General features: G+C 43.3%; 1 protein-coding gene across 2 annotated transcripts in view; it reads right to left on the bottom strand.

The window, feature by feature from the left end:
- Positions 1-504: 504 nt before the first annotated feature.
- Positions 505-22,025, bottom strand: part of ITPR1 (inositol 1,4,5-trisphosphate receptor type 1) — a 326,172-nt gene continuing 304,651 nt past the window's right edge. For both annotated transcript variants that reach the window (XM_007076615.3, XM_015535056.2), the window contains 2 exons: positions 8,790-8,951; positions 505-1,835 (listed from right to left, as the gene is read on the bottom strand). In XM_007076615.3, the coding sequence (XP_007076677.1) occupies positions 1,749-1,835; positions 8,790-8,951 (249 nt within the window). In that variant the 3' untranslated portion in view covers positions 505-1,748. The remainder of the gene's footprint in view (positions 1,836-8,789; positions 8,952-22,025) is intronic.

The raw sequence follows: 22,025 nt of genomic DNA, 5'->3' as shown, positions 1-22,025 counted from the left end.
TTAAAAGAGCAACCCAGGCAGGCACTGCCTTGAGGAGGGAACAAGTTTTACCACCTTAGGAGAGATGAATTAGTTTTGTGAAACATCTCTGCCTGTTTTGCTGAAGGACTCCAACCACTGGACATGAATGGAAGCGTGCGGCAACTTTGTACTGCAGACAGCAAGTTAAAGCCCCCCCCCCCCCCCCCATGCCCAGGAAAGCTCAGGAGTCAGGGGCCTCAGCAGAGCACACTCCTGACTTTACCACTGTGTGCCATGGTGCTCCTGACAGCCTGGTTGGCCGTCACTCATCTAGAAGAATGAATGAACCTCATATTAAGTGCTCCTTGCTGTTGGTTCAAGTAGATCTCCTCAGAGTTCTCACTAATCAGGTAAGCATCTTCTGAATTAATCTGGTGACCAAACCAGTTGTACTTTAAATTGGTCCCAAAGAAAATATGTAATTGGAATAGCTGTTAAGACACAAAGAAATGCCAAAATGAAAGCCACCAGTCTGCCACTGTATTCTGCATCATTAAATATTTATTTTTATATATGCATTTACAAACTTGACTCATTTCAGAACTCTGCTTTCAGTACATTTTTAAACTTTTTTTTTTTGCAGAGAGATTCTCTTGTAAAATGAGATCCATGTACAAAACTAGGCGACAGATATAAAAGTTTCCTTTCATACTTTTCACCCATCAAGGAAAGAAATCATGTGACAAGGAAATAAAACCAAAACGTGGCTCTTTCACGAGAATAACATGTCAGTGTTCAACTAGGAGTTCTAATGGGATAGATGATATTTCCTCTTTATATGGATGTATATACTTTAATACTTCTTAGCTACTATAGCATGTTGGTTCAGATGAAGAAGAAAATCTACTGTTTGGACTAGATAATCTAGACACCATCAATTATTCATTTCTTTATAATGTGACACCAAAATTCACCTGGGAGATGACATTGATTGGCCAGCAGTGTGCATTTTTTCCAAACGTTGCATCAAAAGTTCCTTTTAAAAAACTCATTAACTTCACAAGCTAAAGTCTGAGTTTCTAATTTAGCTCTCTTATTTAAAGAAATAGTTTAAATGATCAGTTCAGAAGCTTAAAATTATCTTTGAAACTAAAGTTGCTTTTCTCAAAATGAATGCTGACTTGGAGCACTGTCACTATGAGACAGAGGCACTAATGCCACGAGCAACGAGAAACAGTATCACCACAGGATAATTACATGGTACAAAATGCCCAGGGGCCTGAAACTCACTATTAATATGATTTTGGCAGCAGCATCTTTTGATATTTAACCATTTATTACATAGTATTAACACACCAGCTTCAAAGATGTGCACTCCCTTTAGGACACTCAGGAGTTACAAATTTATTGTGATTGCATAATTCGTATTGCACAGTTTTATAAAAAACATAAATACTGGCTATTCTAGTTTTAAATACAAAATACATGTCATATAGTTTAAATCTATAATCTGGTTCAAGTGCAAATCAGGTGCTTTCTTTAGTCCTTCCAAAAAAGGCATTTTTAATATTTTTGGCACAAATGAAATTTCATCATGCCAACAATTCTAATTACAATACATATATCCAAACCTTTAGAGTAGCAATCATATACATACAGTATAAAACTGATTATTTACAAATGTACTAAGCATTACTGTAATCTTTGTGGGTGAATCAGAACTAATTAGCCATACCCACACTAATGATCATTAAAAAAGGTAAATAAGATTCCTTAATTTCATTTGCTTATGCTGGTTGCTGTGGGTTGACATTCATATGAGGAGGATGTCCTAGAAGACCAATTCTTTGTTTCTGCTTCCTTTGTTCTGTCATCTGGAAAGTTAAAAAGTTTCATCATTAGACCCAGACACTTCCTGTACGTCAGATCATATACTGAACCATAGATTTACCTCTGTGGTTATGGTTTATACTGAAACCCACTTTCTACAAATAGTGTACCGTCACTAAATCAAACACACAGAACTTCAAAAGGGACATCTTCCTAGGCAGAATGGGGAATTCTGTGACCTAGTCATGCAATGTGGCATTCAGAACTGTTGCTATTTGTTCATAAGGAAACAAAAAACGGTAAAAGCACAGGATTCTTGATTGTTTATCAAATCCGTTTCCAAATGATTGAAAGGTTCATTGGAAATTGGTGGCTTTGTATGGTGGTGTCAGCACACCAAACTATCAAGAGAAGCAGTGTGTTGAGAATTCTAGGTTTGGCAGGATTAGATCCATGAGTTTCAAGGGTTCCTGATTCCATTACTCAATGATGCCAGAGTAAACCTGGTTTGAGAGAAAAAAATTATACAGTTCACTTTGGAAAATGAATGTCCTCACATCTCACTGAGATTCAGAGTGACTAAATGCCATAAACAGTGCTCTGGCACTCATTGGGGTCTACTCTTTGCCACCCACAGACCCAGGACTGCTTAAGGTCATGAACGACCTTTCCTAACACGGGTCAAATGAAAAAGTGCTTTCAAAACGCCAAACAAGAGGTTGTTACTATTCATTTGGCTGCTGAACTAAATCACGTCTCATATTGATGGGCAGCTAGCTCTGTTCCAGGTAGTTTAGGGCACATTTAGTTCTCTGCATTAACATTTTTCTTAACCCGGCGCGTCCTGGCTCTGGATTTGATACTGGGCATTTACAAGGAGTATTTGCAAAAAGTAGCTTTTTATAAAGAATTGAACTAGGATATTCCAGCTAGCCTCTAAAGTTTCTCTAGATGAATGACAAATCTTTTAAGTGTTATATATTCCACTACACAGATTCAGCTGAGGAAAGAGAACCTGATTTTGACACATGGGATAAATTCACAATTAGATTACAATATAATCAGTAATGCAATAATCTTACTGTCTGATACTTCACAGTATGATCCCTTAGATCCTCCCCCTCTCCCCCAAGGGAAGGGAAGGGGACGGACACACACACACACACACACACACACACACCCACACACACTTTGACTCTCCTACTCCTTCCCCTTGGCAGTTAACCCAGAGAGGGAATCCAATGTTAACAATCTCAAGCATTCTAATGGATTTAGGAATCTTGGTGGCCTCAAGCCCTATTGATGGCTACTTTATTTAAATATTTGCTTAAAGTTACTGAGGCCTTTCAACCGTGAAAGTTGGCTATTACAACTTTTTCTGTAATTTTTCTATAAATTACTTGCATTTGAGATGTTTGCATATGTGTTCATACCTGTGGGTTAAATCAGCTTTTCTTTTCAATCTGTTGGTTATTCAGTCATGCTCTTAAATATAAAAGCCTCTACAACTGTATTTCCTGTAACAGACGAGTCTTAAGCTGATGGGCACACCACCCTTCCCACTTCTGTCTACAACTATCACTTGACACCTCATTGCTGGTCCTATTCTAACTTTCTAGGTTTGCCTTCCTAAGATAATGACCACATGGCCCACCCTCCCTCTTAAACCTTAAAACTCCCTACTGGTTGTAGGTTAGTGGCCAAATTATTTACTCAGGCAGTCCTATTCCTGGTAATTTCAAGTACCTAGTATATACCTATCTAATTTTGTTTTCTGTTTCCGTAGAATACTGGTTCTTTAACTTTGGCAGGAGCCAGAATCACACAGAAGGTTTGTTAAGACACAGATCAAAGGGCCCACAAACAGAGTTTCTGATTCAGTAGGCCTAGGGTAGGACCCATGAATCTGCACTTCTCACAAGTAACAAGTGACGGTTATGTTGTTGGTCTGGGACCACACTGATGCTTCAGAAGAACTTTCCACTGGTTATCTCGGAAAGTGGCCAAAGATCACTTTAGGTGTATTTTCATATTCTTGAACATCCCCAAAAATTATTTTGGGTCCATATATCATCATTTTTCTCAAAGAAGGTTAAGATCCTAGAAAAGATTCTCTACAGTTGAGTACACAGTAGGCACACAAATTTATCTGAATTCTGTTTTGATCAACCATGGCCTTTTAAACAGAATATCTTTTAAGTGACTAATAAATGAGAAGAGGGCAACTGCTAAAGGATTTAGCCCTTGTGACAGTGGGCATAATCCAATGACGATAAAGAAACAAAACAAAGGTGTCAATCTGGCCTGTAAAAAACCAAGCTCAACACTGCTAGCCAGTTAAGTTTCCCTGGCCCATTAGTGCATATTCTCACATAACTTTTGGCTTTATGAGCTCAGTTCTACCTACCTACCTACATAATTCACACATAAACTGTTCGTGTGTGTGTATAATAATCTTTAAAGCATATTATCTGTTGTTGTTCCCTTTATCAAAGCAAATGGAAGTAATGACCAAAGTGAAACATTCATATTCTTGGAGTATCCTCTCTGGATATTTGAAGCAAAACTGACTCAATAAAAATATCCATCAGATTCTGACCTAAGGTAACCATATACACAAGGTGAATACTGAAAAATCTATTTGGGATAGCGTGAAAGATCTCATTGTGATAGATATGTTTAAAATTCTGAAGATTCCCATTTAGCGGAGGATAAACATTTGAAAGAGCCGCCTTCTTCATATCTATATGAATATAAAAACTAGCTTGAATTTTAGCATTCCTTCTTTTGACTCAGTCTAAACAAGAGGCAAAGAATATTGCAGTTTTACAAATCAGATGCAGCCAAACATCGGAAAGATCTTTCCTGAAAACACTAACTGGCCTCAACAACAGAAGGCTGGCAAGGGACTGACTGCTCACCAACAGCACGTGGATGCCACGATCTGGTTTCTAACACATCTCCTGAGTCCGAAAAACTGCTTTCCTGTCTTGGACCTGTCAAGGTCTCGGATACTCAGAGTCTAAATAGCCAGGAAACTCTAAAATCAGCCATGCTTCTAACAATGAGCCTAAAACACCGAGTAAAAAACAAAAAAAAACCGCAACGCAAGTCTCAGATGCATCTTGTTTCCCACTCTACACTGTTAGGTGTAGGAAGAGAACAGGTTGTATGCATCTTTCTAACCCCAGAACCTAGGGCGCCACCTCGCAATTCTATTTCCTAAATGGTGTTTCAAAGAATGGACTGAATTAATCAGAACACAGTGCCATTCCTGGAGCATGCCATGCGCCTTCATGCCTTTGCTCATGCTGCTTCCTTTCCCAGGAGGACCCCGACTACGTTCCTCTGTTAGCACAAAAGTCACCTACTGGTAAGACAGGAGAATCTGGAGGCTCAAGTCCTTCCTTACTCTGAGCCTCAGACAGGACTCAATGGCACTTCTCTGTGCTCCCTCAAGCTGTATTCATGTCTTGGGTGGGTCATTCCACTTTTTACGCGGTATCATTCTGTCCAGTCTATTTCTTTGTCTGTCTTGCTAGATTATAGGACCCCCTAGAGGGCAGTTGCTTTCGTGGTTCCAGAACAGTGTAAGGAACAGAGGCACTGAGTAAACTTTAATATTCCGTTTTCTAACTGTAGGCAGTTATACTCCTCTTTTGTTATTTTCCCTTCCTTAAGCAATCAATATTCACCAGATAACCCTCTGGCATGAAAAGTGCCAAACACGGTAACATGCTAATGTGATCTGAGTTTTCAAGCACTTTTTGTATTCCTAATAACAACAAATAAGGGTCATTGTCCCATACGAAGCCAGTCACATTTTCAACAAAGTGAAGCCTTCTCTCGATACTTGCTCTTTTGCATTATGAAGAAAACATGCCAAAAAAAAAAAAAAAGTAGCTTCTTACATCAGTTCTCCTCCTTGGAATAAAAATGTAAGAGAATCACATTTAGTATTCAGAACCTCTTGGGAGGGAAGCTTCAAAATGAGACGCATCATTAAAGTAATACTTAGAATAGCAATTCTAATCAACCGCTCTTGGCAAGAGTAGGATAAGTGACACGGCCAACCAGGTTTTCACTTCTATCCTTCACAAGAACTTTTTCTCCTCAAATTGGTATTTTAAGAAAAAAATCACCAAAGAGGTCAACAGCAGTATAGATTAAAACCAAAGACATTCACATTTAAACTATCATTGCTCCATTATGCCGCTTTTTGGACCAGAAGATCAAAAAAAATATCTCAGTGATGAAGCAATTTTTGTGTTTTCCAGCACTTTTACCAGTGAATGGTATTCTTTCATAGCCATTTTGAAAAGTTATCTATCACAGAGTTTCTTGCTCATTAATCATTCGTTGGACTTTATTTTTTAATTCAAAAAAATTGCTTCCCTCAGAGGGCAGGAATTCTTACAATTGCCATTTAAGAACCAACCACTCTCTAACATCTCTGCATGATTTTTTTTATGCAGAACAATTTAAAAAATCTTTGATTGCTATTTCACCAAATTTAATAAAATTCAAAATTTCTAAGTTGATTCTTAAATGGCTTAAAGGTTTGTTAGAAGTTACATAATCAAAAGAAAATGCTGACTAACTCCTTTTGAAAGAAACACATTTCCCCAATAAAAGTAGCTGTGCTGAATTTTTCCTGGGCACCTTTTTAAAACCTAAGCAGATCAATGCTCGTAAAGGCACTGGAGAATACATTACTGGTTTCCTCATACCTCTTTTTAGGTTATAATGTCTTCCAAGAAAAAACAGTTTATATTCATTCACAGGGGAAGGGCTCTCTGAGGGGTGGGTCCAACTGCCAACTTTAAAACAGAAAATATAAAAAGGGCCAAAACCAAGCAGTTTAAACCATACTGGCTTTAATGTTGCTTAATGAACCCGAGTCCATATGCAATCAAGTTCCACATATCTTGTTTAAGCTAAAATGTAGGTTTAATAGAAACAATTCTACCTCGGCTTTTAAACATGCCAAGTTTCTGCTATGCACAGCTGTGTGAAATGGCAACGCCAAGAAGTTTAAGTGTGTGATGCAGTTTCTGAAACTTTAAAGGCTTTTTTTTTTTTTTTTTTTTTTTTTTTAAGAGTAAGAATCTAAACAACCTGAAAGGCAGACAGGGTACAGTGACAAAACAAATGAAAACAAAAATATATGTGGCATACAAAAATCAAACCCAGACGGGAGGATCAGGAGTTCCAGCCTTGGCAGTGTCCTAGAGAGCCAGAGAGGCCTCCTACGAGCCTCCTGTGTGCCTCACTACCCTCCTGCGTACAAGGAGGGGAGAGGTGACAGGACAGCCATGGTCCTGGGTGCCCTCCTTCACCTCCGACACCTCCTGCTAATTCCTCGGCCCACCCCACACCTGTGATAGGAGCTCGACAGTTCCTTTATTTAAGTCTGTATTAGATCGATTTCTCTAAGGTTTTTATTTACAACAATTGATTTAACTAAGGTTCTCACAGCCACAGGTCTCGCAAAAGGGGGACAGGAACTAGAGCAAGCACTGCTGGATGTGTTAACAAGTTCGCCTCACTCTTGAGGGGGGCAAACAGGAGCAGGGGGAGCACGTTTGCTACAGCCAGTGTGGTTCTCTACAGTATTTGTCAAGTGTGTCACAGGATGGGGAGAAAGCTTGTGACATAGGAAGCAAGGGAATCGAGTTAGATCTTCCTGGTTTTACTCCTCTAGGTTATTCATTTTAGGTGGCTACCACGCTCAGCGCTAGAGACAGCTTTCACAACCAAGCCATTCTGTGGCCATTTGTCTTTTTTATTCACATCTTAACACAGGCCAAAGAAAAGAACTTTGAGGACAAATGGTGTCTGGGGGCATAGTTCGGAATAATTTAGTTGGAAAAGAAATACATTTCCAAGTAGAATTGTTAAAAGTTCTCTGCAAACCAAGTCCAAGAAGAGTTTATTTCAGACGGGGTGTTCACTGGTTGTATGCCTAAGGGTTGAAAATCACCTGTGGGTAGATCTTGCAACTTGGCTCCAGGGAAGCCTTGCCTGATCACTACTGCTGTGCAAAATTTATCATCTTGTCCGTGGAGTTGATTAAAAAGCTTTAAAAAACCTTACAGGATGCTGACCTGTTCCCACGTCTGTACTGGATTATCCCAGTCAGCTTCAGCACAGCACCTGCTCACCACCCAGGTGCAAGTCCCTGACCCACAGCTGCAGCCCATCAGTGGATAACCACTGGGTAACAGTGTGAGTGTTCATTTTAAGGGGGTCAGAAGGAGGAACAAAGTACACAGGCTTTGGAACAAATCTCCCCCTCCTCCCACTTCCTTAAAGGGACCAGTGTTTACCTTATGGATGGATGGGGAGCAGGATGGAGTAGTGCTTCTGTAGACTATTAAGCTCTGTAGGGAGCAGGGATGGGTCCATATTGTCTGTGGTTTTATCCTTAGCACCTGGCATAATGCCTGCACTGTGGTAGTCACTCAATAAGGACTTGGCCAAAAAAGGAACCAGAAGGAGCTCTACCACGACTATGGTTTATCCCAGCATGCTGAATCTAAATATCTTGGGTGAAGAGTTGATAGATTTGAAGACTAGAAAGCAAAACTAGAAACAGCTTTTAGTCTGTCAGTAAGTGAAGTAAAAAGAGTATGGCTTTGCAGGTTATGTTTTCTGTACAGCACTTCCCTGAAGTCGTTTGCATTTTCCCATTTTCTGGTTTTGTTTTTCACGTTAAAACCTTGCACTAGCAGCACTGGAAACAGTGTCAGGGGCTCATCCTGAGAAAGGGCAGTGACGGGGTGTGGAAAGGAAATGGGGAGACCAGGTGAGTTTCTTCTCCGTGGCCCGGATCCCTCTTCTACATCCACATGGTGGAAACGTCAGCACTTTAACCTGAGCACTACTGACGACTTCGCCTCGTCAAATCTGGTGTGTCTGGTAGTGAGTGGGGGTAGTGAGTGTCTGGCACACACGTGCATGTGTGTTTGCGGGCAGATGGGGTTTCTTTTCTTTACCTGATCCTTTAATTCTGACAGCTGGCCGGAAAGGTTAGTGACAAGCTTCATGGTGGACTCCAGCTTCTCCTGCAGGTTCCTCAGCTCATTCTGTTCCCCTTCAGAGTCACTGCTGACCAGGGACATGGCTCTCATCCTGGGGAACCAGTCAAGGTTTCTTTCCTAGAATCCACATTAAAAAAAAGTCATTTCCAAGAGTACAGACGAGAAAGGCGATGCTACCATGCCGTCTTGTCTCTGGGCTGTCTTTCATTAGGCTCTCTGTTCCAGGACTAATGTGCTGTGCATGTTACAACACCATTCAGTTAATACCTTTTTAATTGATTATCATTGAATCCTCAGTTCTTAGCAGTCCCTTTAGAACTAAATGCAGGGGAGAAGGTAGGTTTCCGAACAGCTTCCCCAATCTGTAAATAGGAGTGTAGCCACTGCGTGACCTGGCTAACGAGTGGTGGGTTTTAAAACTGTGGTAAAATATATAGAACATAAAAATTTCCATTTAAGTCACTTCTATCTGTACAGTTCAATGGCATTAAGTGCATTCACAGTGTTGTGTAACCGTCGTCACCCTCTACACTTCGGGAATTTCATCTTCCCCATGTGAATCTCCAGCCCCATTAAACACTCTTTCACCCCTGCCAACCACCATTCTGTTTGCCGTCTCTATGAATGTGACTGCTCTAGATACCTCACACTGTGCCGTGTATTTTTAAAAGCATTATACTTGGAAAATGATTTGCAAACACTCCGAAAGTGGAATGAATTTTGAGATCCCAAGTGTTCTGGCATTTACCGGATATGCGTATGTGCACATTTGCTTGGTAGGGAATTGTCAGGAGGCCGAAAATGGGGAAGGGGCTTCTTGTTCACTTCCCCTGTGAGCTTACGGAAATTACTCTTCTATTCTTGTTTCCTTTTCCTCCCAGCTTGACGTCATTGACAGGTGCCATTAGTTGGTATAAGAAAGGCCCATTCAGTCTCCTCTCCTGTCCATCTCCATCCTTTCTTTTGACATCTACAGCTTACACCTGAAAACAGTTTTTCTCACTGCTGGTTAACAAGTGGGCCAAGACTCCTCCTCCCACCTCTCTTCCTTCTGCCCACATAGGCCTTTCTCCTAAAAAGTATGCATCATAGATAAGTTCTGTACAGAGAGGCAGGAATGAATAGTAAAAGCTTAATCAGCACAAGATAAGGGTTGAGAAAATTGACTCAGTTCCATAACTATCTGGTGTCATTTCTGACTGAGACCATTTTGTACTTATCAAGATAAATTGTAATTGACATTCTAACACAAACCTTGCCATCCCCTCACCCCCTACCAACACACACACACACACACACACACACACACACACACACACACACACACACACAATTTGTTATTGCTGCTTTGTATACACCAGAGGTCAGCAGAATTTTTCTGTATAGTATTTTCTGATAGTAAATATCTTTGGCTCTGTGGACCATATGGTCTCTGTCACAGTTACTCTGCTGTTGTAGCCCGAAAACAGCCACAGGCAATACATAAATGAATGAGTATAGCTGTATTCCAATAAAACTTTATTTGCGAGTGTTGGTGGCAGCAGACTGGGTTTGGCCCATAGGCTGGAGTTTGCCAACCTCTGGCATATACAGAAGGCATCAGCGTACTTAGACAAAATTCCACGAGACATGTCTAAGTATCAAACAGCAACCAAGACAACTTAGCAATATTGAAGTCAAGTAAGAACGAGTTGAAAAATATTACAAAGAAGGCATACCACACTGGTAACATGGCATCACATGTCTTTGAAAATGTTTGCTTAAACATCTGGGGAGTCTGGTAAGTAGGAACTCACTAGCCCTTCAGCATCATGAGTGCAGGAACTACCTTAGTATAGTGACCAAAACATCGTAGACACTTGATAAATACTTGTGGAAGGGAGGAACGATAGACCCTCTCTGTTGCCTACATGGGCCCTCATAGCAAATGCTTTAATGGTGAGCCTCAGTGGCTGAGAAAGATTGCTGAGGAGAAAATGATCTCTACCTTACTGTACCAAACACCCTGTGATCAGCACGTCACTCACATGCAACAACATCAACCTGTGTTCATCTTCATCAGTCTCCCCCCACAGTGTTATGGGCAAAAAGACCATTCCATAAAATATTCCAAAGATGACCAGCCTAAAAATCTGAGCTGTTTCTATGTCTATAATCAGTTTTCTGTGTGTGTCTAGAGCAAAGATGAGGAGAACAGATACGTGAAAACATTTAAGCTTGGCATTGCCACTGAAAGGCAGCTAAGGTAACCTGTCACTGATTATATTCACTGCTCTGGTGTCTTTCAGACACGGCACACCTTCCTACTGAAGAAACATCCCATGTTCAGTGTCCAACTCTACATGAGGAATGAACCTAAGTGTTCAGAAAAGGGCACACATAGGACGCAGTGGCTGGTGCTTACTTACTGCCACTAGGGTGAACGAGCCTGTGGAGGGAGGAGAAGGTGTGGGCTGGGTTGATGAAACTGTGAGCCCAAATCACTAATGCAGTAAGATCACACACGTACAAGGCCAGCCCAGCTATGAGACGCCCCACGGACCCACAGTGACTGCTATAAATTTTCACACACTGATCTCCTCCCAGGAGAACAAGCTGAAGAGGAAAGATCCAACGTTCTGCTTACACTGTCAGACTCAGAGGTGCATATTGGACACACCGTCCATTGGGACATGACAGAATGTCATGCCAAGAAGGAGTTCAGAGATCACTAACACCATTGCTGTGTCTATAATGCAGCAAGCTGAGCCCTGAAAGAGAAAGTAACTTGTCCTTGGGAGCAAGGGACTTAACAAATTCCCTGTATTTCAAAGGGGACCCTGAAAATTATCTGGTGTTGATGAACTGTATACTGCTAATATTTAGTGTATTTTGAGGTGAAGTATTTGCTAGTTCTTTGGATTAAAATAAAAAGTTAAAGCATTATTTTAGTTCTCTGGAAGGACATGTTTTAAAAACAACATATTCAACCTATATTGAGTGGTCACTTATGTGCATGGTGCTGAGGGTAGAGCAGTGAGCCACATATACATGGTCACCGCCTCGTGGACCTCGTTAAAGTGGAAATGGCTTTCATACCTGAGTATGAGATAGGCTTTCTGCCATCACAGCACTTGCTATTTAATGAGCGTGGACATACACATTACAAAAGAAGAATGGGATAAAGCAGGCTATGCTCTGTCGAATGAGTGGCAGAGAGTAGGGCCAAAGTCAGAACTGACCAGCAGTGATGATGATTGGTTGGAATTCTCTTGGGCGAAGGCATGGACCTGAAGGGTCAGTGCTTGGCTAAACTAAATGCAAACATGAGGGCATTCTCAACAAAGTGGAGCTGGCCCAGGGAGGAAACCAGTTTGGATGGAAGTGGGGGCAGCTCAGACTGCAGAATACGTGATCGAGGTGTAGGACAGACCAATGCACGTAACAGGAGTAACTCGGGGCACGGAAAGAGGGCCTGGGTCAGGGGGCGGCCAAGGGAAGGAGAAGCAAAGAGGTGACCTGGAGCCCCTGTGAGCCCGCCTGCCCAGATGCGGGGAGAGGGACACGCACACACTACTTTAGCAGGTGGCAGAACTCACCTGTAGCTACTTCACTACTGACCTGCAAATTAATGTTCAACTGTGTAAACTGGTTAGAGTGTGCATCACAAGTCTGACTTGCAAATTTTTCCTATGTTCATTTGCTTAGCAAGCCCCCCACAGAATAGACAACACACATTTCCAACACACATTAATGAAGTCTTCCAAAGAATACAGAAAATCGATGCAAGAGTCTGCACACAGATTAAAGTTTAAGCAACAGTTTCTTGCTGTATTCCAACAGCAAGTGACCAAATGACTACAGATTAAAAGAAATTTTCCATTGTAGGTTCCCACCGTCTTTGGCAGATTTGATTCCTGGACTCCCACAGAAGGATTTCAGAGAAGTCTTTGAACAAATTGCAAGAGGCACAAACTTCACCTAACAACTGTTTACTGAACATGTGTCACTTCTGTGCCTGGCATAGGGCTGAGTGCTGAGGGTCTGAAGCAAGACAGGTCCCTGCCCCCAAGGTGCTGTAGTGCACAGCCTGCAGTCACGGGGCAGGTCTTAGGGCATGGTTCTTCACTTGTGAGGGACTCCAGAGCTGTGGGTGCCTAATGAGAACCTGCTGATCAAGTGAACGGGGCCGACCAGTATCAGGATGGCTGCTACTGGCATCTGTGCAACTTGTCTCCATGGTGAAGAAGATGATGGACTCAGATCCTCTTTGTTTTTGCTCTATTTGTGCTTCTGTACACGAGATACCGGTAACCCTGGAGCATGAAGGCCTTTCCCAAGGAGTACATAAAGCCACAGACAGAAAAGAATGCATCTTTCTTAGAGTGTCCGTATCATTCAATGATGAATTATGGAAAAGACTTTTATATTGAACTCAAAATTTGCCCTGCGACATAACATGAAATTAAATCAAAATTTCAAAATAAAATCTAAGATTTTAAAGAAGTGTCATATTTGCTGCCTAAGGCCACTTTGGGCCATGTGCCCTGATCCCAGGGATAAACCTTCATTCTGCATCTCAGGAGAATCCTTCATTGTAGAGCTAGGACAAGGATTTCCTGGTCTAGATAGTGACTGGTTACCTACCACCTTACAGGCTCTCCCTCGATGCCTTCCTCCAACTCTACTATCTAACAATCAAGTCTAACGTGGGGGAATCCCACTAAAATCCTAAACCAGAGGAAACAAGGTCGACTGCAGAAATTCAGGTACTCCGGATGGCATGTATTATTAGCTTTTCTGCACTGACGTACGTAAATCCCCAATTCTGAGGTTCTAGGTATTGCCAGGAATTTAATTAAAACATTACCCTGAGCTGTTAAGTCAAATCTCAAATTACCAAGGAGTACCTAGTGGCTAAAATTAGCAATTCTAGCCAAACTATTCTCTCAACTTCCATTTGCTTGGGTGCCCTGCACAGGAGGATATGCTGGGACGCAGGGTAAGGTTGCTCTCGGACACGCTCCCCCTCTGTAGACGATCTGAATCTCTGATGGAAAATGTTGAGGCTACCCCAATAACTAGTGGAGGGGCCAAGAGCACACCTGAATCCAGTTACTTTGTATTGAGCTCACACCTTCATACAAAATGCCACGCTTGCTTGCATGCTACAGGACTTCAGTGAAGCCTGTCACGCAGGGCTCTCCAGCTAGTCAGAGTCTGAAGGTCTCAAAATGTTTGCAGAATGCTACCTTTATCTGTAGTAAAGATCAGAAATATGTCTCAGTGTCCTGGCTTCTGCGCTTTTAAAGAAAATCATCTTCAACTGCAGCATTTTGTTTATACATGAATTCAGTGTGTGTGTGTGTGTGTGTGTGTGTGTGTGTGTGTGTGTGTGTGTGTATGTGTGTGCGTGCGCGCGCATGCACACGCAGGAAGGTGGGGCTGGGGGAGGCTGTTGGTTCACTGAGAGTCTGTCAGCATCATCTGTCACTCTGGGTCTGAAACATCCCTCCGTGCTTCCCTCGCTTTCCTTGCTGCTGGCATCTCACATACCAATGTCATTAGGCACTGTCTGCCCCGGTCCTTCTACAATCCAGCCCGTGCAGTTCCCGTCACAGCAAGTGCTTCCTCTGTCAGAGCAGACAAACTGACTGAAGCCACAGCCGGAAGCACGCTGACCACAAGTGCTAAAGTTCTGGTTAGTTCTTTTCTAGGTAAAGTTGGAAAAGTCCCTGCAAAGGCAAACATTGAAGTTTTAGACACGGGGGCGGTACTGACCTCTTGAAATGTCCTTGACTGGAAAGAGGGAGGGTGTGTGTGAGTGAGAGACACAGAGACAGAGAGGAGGAGGAGAGGAAGTTGGATTGTATGATGCAAATGCTAATCATTCTGAGAAGAGTTTTTTTTTTTTCCTTCTTCCCAGGTTCAACTGAAGAGGCTGTTCTAAGAAAGACTACTGAGGTAATCAGTCACCTTCCTCAGAGAAAGTCTGCTCAGGTAGTCTTGTTTAGTTTACCACGTAAACAATGGAACATTTACTGTTGAATCCTTTATTCTTTTATAGCCTGACGGGAGACTTGACATTTTTTGGTGGGGGCATGATGGAGAAAGAGACCTGGGGCTTCTCTTTCCTTCATAGTCCCCTCTGAGGAGATCAAAGAAGGTAAACACTGTCCTTTCGATCAGACGGCAAGTGTGTTTCTACTTAGCTTACCAAGCAGGAGGACACACCAGGGTTTCCCAGAATGCCTAGGGACACCGGGGATGAGAGCGCAGAGGAGGCAGGGGAGGACTGAAGATCATCCTTTAACTTTCCAAAAGCAGGAATATAGGACACTTAATAAACCTTAAATCACTTGCCCCTTTTGTAGGGAGGGGTGATTATTTTTTACTGAACAGGACTAAAATAATCTGTAGAGCTCACTTTTTTAAAATCACAGCAAAAAATAGAACCCCAAATCTGTTGCTTTCGGTGAACAACGGTGATAATGATCTCTATGCTCAATGACTCTAAAAGCTATTTATAGCAATGATTATACATTCAGAAAAAACTAAACTAAAAAATGGATCCCAGGTATGGACATGGTAAAAAGATCACGGGGTTGGGGAGAGGGAGGGATGAATAAACAGGGGGAGCACAGAGGGTTTTTAGAGCAGTGAAGCTATTCTGTTTGCTGCTGTAATGGTGGATACATGGCATTATACATGTGTCAAAACCTATAGAAAGTACAACACCAAGGGTGAATCCTAATGTAAATTCTTGTCTGTAGCTAATAATAATGTGTCATCTTGGTTCATCAATGGAAACAAACATACCACAGTAATGCAACATGTTAATAACAGGGGAAACTGGGTGGGAGTGAGGCAGGGAGGGGGGAGTGTACAGGAACTCTGTGTTTTCTGCTCTGTTTGTATGTAAACCTAAAAGTGCTATAAAAAATAAAGTCTATTAAAAACAATAGATCCCACACCTGGAATTTGTTGGCCAGTCCCAAATTCAAGGATCCACACTTCCCTCTGTTCCCAAAGTACAGTGAACTCAAACCACTTACAGTATCCCTGCATTTCACAGGTGTGTTTCTACAACAGCCTGTGACATGAGTTTGTCATCAGGAAGAGTTATAGCCTGAATCAAGAGCTCAGGACTTGAAGTCACAGTGCCGCAGTGTGTTATAGACAGTGCACCAGTGAATGGGTTGGTTAACCAACCTGGGTCTCCGTTTCTGTGTTTTGAGAAAGAGATCATGGGCTACCCCCACAGAGTTACCGTGTAAGGATCAAATGGGTGTGACAAAGTGTCCCATAAGCTGGAAAGCATTATGCAAAAGTATTCTAAATCGGTGTCATCAGCCTAAGGTCTCAAAGCTAGTGTGGAGTCAACCCTGCAATCCACATTTTGACTCCAGGTGTAGTGACTCCCTGTCAGGTTCCTTCCTTTCTACGGCATTCCATTTTAGAGATACAGAATTTCTCTTTTGGCAACACAGCCATGTGAAGGTTACCCACACGACTCCCAACTTTAGGTGTCAGAGTGGTTCTGTTCTTGAGCTCTGAATGACATTACCAAAGCAGGCCACATTATATAATCTTCAGCTGGGCTGGAGTGACCACTTACCCTTCCCAGACTCGGTTAATAGTTGTTCTTGGATGATACAGTGTAACAAAGACAGGTCCTCGCCAGCATAGAGAACCGCACCCATTTCTGATGAAATCCCTAAGAAAAGCCAGCTGCAGAATCACTGGTTTAAGTCATTGTAGACCCTCAGGTGAAGCGATTTCTGGGCCCCCACTGAGACTCTGAGAAAGCAATGCTTGCCACTCCAAGTGAGGAAGCCAGGGGCCACACAGAAGAGAAAGGTGGGGCTGGCAGACGGTGTCAGACAAGGCATGGCTGATCCACTGGAGGTTCCTAATAGAGAACACTTAGGGTAACCTGCCCCCGGTCAAGCTGGTTCATGACCCTTTGCCCCGGCAGCTTCCCCAGCATTTTCAGTTAGCTATGAAATCTAGCAGAACATTCCCAGAGGTTATGTATGGGATTTTAGCGATTTTTATTGTTTTTTTCCTGTATTCTTTTCTGGATTCCATGACTTTCTCCATAAGTCTACTTAAACAGCTTTCCAAATTTCTTTGCTGTTGTTTCAGGAAAAAATACTTGGGATTTTTGAATATACATACACATACATATACACTCATAAACCTCACTATTGTAAGGTTGTTGTATTTAAGCTGCTTTGTATACAACAATGTTCCATCGAACAGTGTTAGTCATCCTATAGGTCTACATGTTGTCAAACTCTTGCCTGAAATGGTTTTCCTTAAGGTCAGCCCTGCCTAGATAGACTCCCAGAAAAGAGAAAAATGTCATCTCCCTCACCATTGATACGACTCCAGTGAGAGCTGAGGGGCAAGTCACTGGCACTGTTACTGACATGGGAGTGGCTTGGAGGAAATGTGCCACAGAGCTCCAGCTCTTAAGAGTGAAAGAGATCACCAGCTGTGTGCAGGCTCTCTAAATTCCTCAGTCCTTTCCAAATCCCTCATTTTACTGACCTGACCCAGGCACCCTGACCCCAAAGATTTACCGGCTTGTTCACACAGGCGTCCTCTCTCCCTCCTGACACCCTCATCCCTGCTCTAGACAGAGACCCTCTTTAGTAGTTCACGGACTCCTACCACTGCTTTGCAAGTTGCTTCGCTGAATTACAATGCTAAAGACGGCCTAAGAGACCCTGATTCAACTTTCTCACTTTATATGGGGGTCACACCAAGGCCCTGAGAAGAAGTGGGTGTGTGAAAGGAGAAACTGAGAACTTTGTCCACTTGTGTAATGTGCACATACATAGGACCGTACCTAAATACTAATAACTCCTCATTCTCACATTGCTTAGTGACTTGTTAGCCGGCTTCATTATAAAGGGATATCTTAAAGAATCCTAAACGTATGTACAGCTGACGCTTGAACATCCCAGGGATTTAAGGGTGCTGACGCCCACAGGTGAAAATCTGCATATGATTTCTGACTCACCCAAAACTTAACAATTAGCCTACTGTTGCCCAGAAGCCTTACCAATAAACAGTCTATATTATTTTCTGTGTTATATGCATTACATACTGTAATTTCGTGGTCAGGTAAGCTGTATCAGGTACAGTCAGTCTTTAGATTCAGGGGAAAACTACACTCTAAGTGCAGTGAGGGCGTCTGAGACTGCAGGGGGCAAGGAAGGCAGCTCAGTGGGCGCTGTACTGGGGGAAAGAGCAGGAGGCAGCTCCAGTATGTGGAGGGGAGGAAAATACGTTTTTGCACTTCTCATGTCTGCTGAGTTGGGGGAAATATGTGAGCAAATATGTATATACAAATACAAGCGTGTACAGACACATCAATTCCTACATACATCCCTGGACTAGCTCACAATGGGGAAACTGTCACCAGTGGTGGAGGCAGTCCTCAGCTGAATGATCCAACAGTTGCTACATACCTCTCTCAGATTCTGCACAGGCTCTAAGTGAGCATAGATAATCCTTTCCGATTATGGCTCTGTTCCACTCATTCTTACCAATGGTGCCTTGCACACCCTCTATGAAGGTCAGAGTGTGGAAAATTCAGAGAGAGCTGGGAGGTCAGTGCAGACCAAGGGTCCCAATGCCAAGTGCTTCGTAAGAAGAAGCAAGCACCCGTGAAGTGCACAGCAGGGCAAGGGGTGACTTGTTAGCCTCTAGACTAGAGGGCAGAGCGTGTGATAAGCCTGGGCGGGGAATCATAGCTCAGCAACTGCTCTGTGCAGCCGCCACGGACAGAAACCCAAGCTCAAGTGCAGAGGGTGGGGCGCGAGCATGTCTGGCTGGTTGGGAGGCGAGTCCGGTGCTGCTGACACGCTGTTTCCAGCCACCGAACGGCAAATGCCAAATCCCTCTCCACTTCTCCCTTGCTCTAATATTCTCGAGCTCTGCCATGGTGTCAGCTAACTTCAGAAAGCATTCTGGGAATTGTACTGGAGCACAGCACGGGCTGTATCCACACCCACGGCAAAGGGCTTTCGGAGCCTGAGGGACATTTAATCAAGGCTTGTGGCCCCCCAGGTTAGACAGGGAAGCTGATGATGCAGCACTACCAGCACTGAAATGTCTGTCCCTGGAACTGATGAAGGCACTCTCTTCCTCTCAGCAACCTCACTGGAATCCCAGAATAAAAGTCAGAATCCGGGGCGCCTGGGTGGCTCAGTCGGTTAAGTGTCCAACTTCGGCTCAGGTCATGATCTCGCGGTCCGTGAGTTCGAGCCCCGCGTCGGGCTCTGTGCTAACCACTCAGAGCCTGGAGCCTGTTTCCGATTCTGTGTCTAGTCTCTCTCTGACCCTCCCCCGTTCAGGCTCTGTCTCTGTCTCAAAAATAAATAAACGTTAAAAAAAAAAAATTAAAAAAAAAAAAGTCGGAATCCACTACTGCACATCTGCACGAAAGCACAGGGTTTCCATGTCACTCAATCACCAGCCAGGACATGCCCGCCTGGCACGCGATGAGGCAGGTGGTTGTGGGGAGGTGGGTGCACAGCCTGCTGACCTCTTCTGGCACTGTACTCTCAGTCCTGGCTACTAGGGACTCCCCATTTCTCATTGCCTTGAGCTGAGACCCTTCGGGTTGACGTTTACGTTCACTTTTCTGCTCACAAGACCACTACCAGCATTCCCTCCCTACAGACGGACTTGCTCTTATCTGATTATGAAACACAAGTAATTCCTGGTTTCCATTTCTGTCCCGAGTTATTTCCTTTCGTCCCTTCATGGAGCTCCTCGGGCAGAAAGCTGCTGCCCTCACTTCGCCAAGTGCCCGCCTGCAGATTTTCTAGCACCAAGGCTCTCTCTTGGGTCAAGAAAGGTGCAAGACTTGGGTCATTTCCCCTCTTAAAAGAAGTCGGTGACATGTAGGTAATTCAGTTCCTATTCTGATCTTTTGCCCTTGTTAACACACTGCTTTCTGACGTGCTTGCTTCCTGTGTCTTCTTAGCTAATACAGATCAACATGATCTGCTAAGGCCAGATGCCCTATGGCTTTGAATCTTCTTACAGTATTTCCTCATCGATGTTTAGTAGTGCTTTATTTGCTAAGAGAATTTCTTTGCTTGGAAAATTTAACTGGAGGTATTTTCTAGCAAAAACATCTCCCTCTTACATGTTTTTTTAAGAGTATATTTCTTTATTTTGAGAGAGAAGGACAGACAGAGCATGTGATCGTGGGAACGAGTGGGGAAGGGGCAGAGGGAGAGAAAGAATCCCAAGCAGGCTCTGTGCGGTCAGCGTGTTGTTCCACACGGATCTTGATCTCATGAATCATGACATATGACCTGAGACTAAATCAAGGGTCGGATGCTTAACTGAGCCACCTCTTACATAGTTTTTTGATGCAAATTGAAAAGGGCTTTCAGCAAAGCATTTTCCAGGAATGGAGGCTCCTGGACTCTCTCCTCCTATGTGAAAGAAGGCACTATTTTCTAACAGCATTTCACCAGCTGCCATGACACTACTTTTGATTTAGAAGATTGTTTCTTTGCTTTTATATCCCCATACAACTAGTTTCTGAAGAGGTCAAGTGAATTAATACAAGCTGGAACAAATTGAGAAATCTCTAGTGGAATAGTATGTGAGAGCATGTGTGGGGAAGGGAGGGAGGAAGACAGAGAGAGAGGAAGAGGGAGGGAGGGAGGGACGGAGAGCGTGGTCTGTTCTCACTATGAGAAAAAGTCAGCACCAGGCTTAAAGGATGATGGATCAGACATTCTAATTATCAGGGAGTTCTAACCATTCAGATGAGTCACTTGGGTGTGGAAGCCCGTCTGTCTATGGTTCTGGTGAATTTTCCCTCCCCTTTACCTTAGACACCTCTCCCCCCTCAAATAATGGCCACGAAAGGAATGAGCATTCCCTGTTCCAGGCTCAGGTGAGGGTAAGGAGGTTGATCAGATTTTACCGAGTTAGAATTAACACGTAATTTCAGATACACCCTTCGCAAGAGTTGGCTCTGCCTTTCCTGAACTCCCGTCATTCCTATAACCCCCTGTAGTATTCGACTCAAGGGGGTTCCCTAACTAGCTGTGCTGGCGGCAGCTCAGGGAATTAACACTCATCTACTGCACAGAGCTTCTATCTCGTTGATTTATGCGTTAGCCACTCAGCATCATCCAGGGGGTCAGTCTTCCTCACCCTTCTCCCTAGCCCCATTGGGGCCTTTGCTGGGCCTTGCCTCTTTTGAAGGTGGCTAATTCAGCACCACCCGGATGGAAGGAGGCCCTTGGGGGATGAGCCAGTCCAAGGCAGGAAAACCAGATTCAGCCTGACCAACAGCTGCAGGTTCTTGACACTGAGGGCTGCGTGTCAACGCAGACGGAAACCACACTGTATATGCACAGGTCAGGACAGCCCCAGGGTGGGTTCTGTCAGCACCAGCCCTTCCTAGCAGGGTGACCCTGCAGAAGCTTCTCAACCTTTCTGGGCCCCAGTTTCCCATCTGTAAATGGTAATGGTGCTATCTACAATGCTGTTATGGGGAGTAATTGGGATCATGTGTGCAAAGCATTTATTTCAGTACGTAATGATTAAACATGGCCTGTTATCAGAGTTATTATCCAGTCTGTCTTGTTACGGCAGAGCACAGCAGAGTCCACTCCTCTGGAAGCAGCCTTTCTTAGGATACTCAGGCTGTGGTAGGAGAGGGTTCTCCCCAGCTGGCCCGGTGGTCAGTTAACATGCCATATGGGAGAAGAGAAGGGTCAGGAGCAGCTCCAGGTAGCAGGGGATGTTGAAATCAGACCCACAGCATTCTCTCTTATCACCCTGCAATTCACTCAAAAACACAACTCTGAAAGTAGAACTTATTTCTGAAGGTAGAATTCCAAGTACAGAGGGGAAATCTAGATTTCATTAATAAAATCTGTACTTGTATAGTTTAAGTTATAGTTTGGTCTTTACCAATCTTCCTTCTTAATATTCCTGGAGTTTCTAACTTTCAGGAATAACTTATTCTGCTTAAAAAAGTAAGCACTGGCTTTTCTCCTGAGGTTGACTGTCACAGAAAATTGGGCTGCTGAATCTTTGCTGGGAATCATCTATGTGATCTTTTATGTACGACATGCCCAATGTGCAGTATTTAAATTCCTTCAGGCAAAGATACAACTAATTTATCACTTATCCAGGTTAAATATATTTGATTGTGTCATT

The sequence above is a fragment of the Panthera tigris genome, chromosome A2 (genome assembly GCF_018350195.1).
Source record: "Panthera tigris isolate Pti1 chromosome A2, P.tigris_Pti1_mat1.1, whole genome shotgun sequence".
NCBI lineage: Eukaryota > Metazoa > Chordata > Mammalia > Carnivora > Felidae > Panthera > Panthera tigris.
This window is presented reverse-complemented; position numbering and strand designations above follow the sequence as displayed.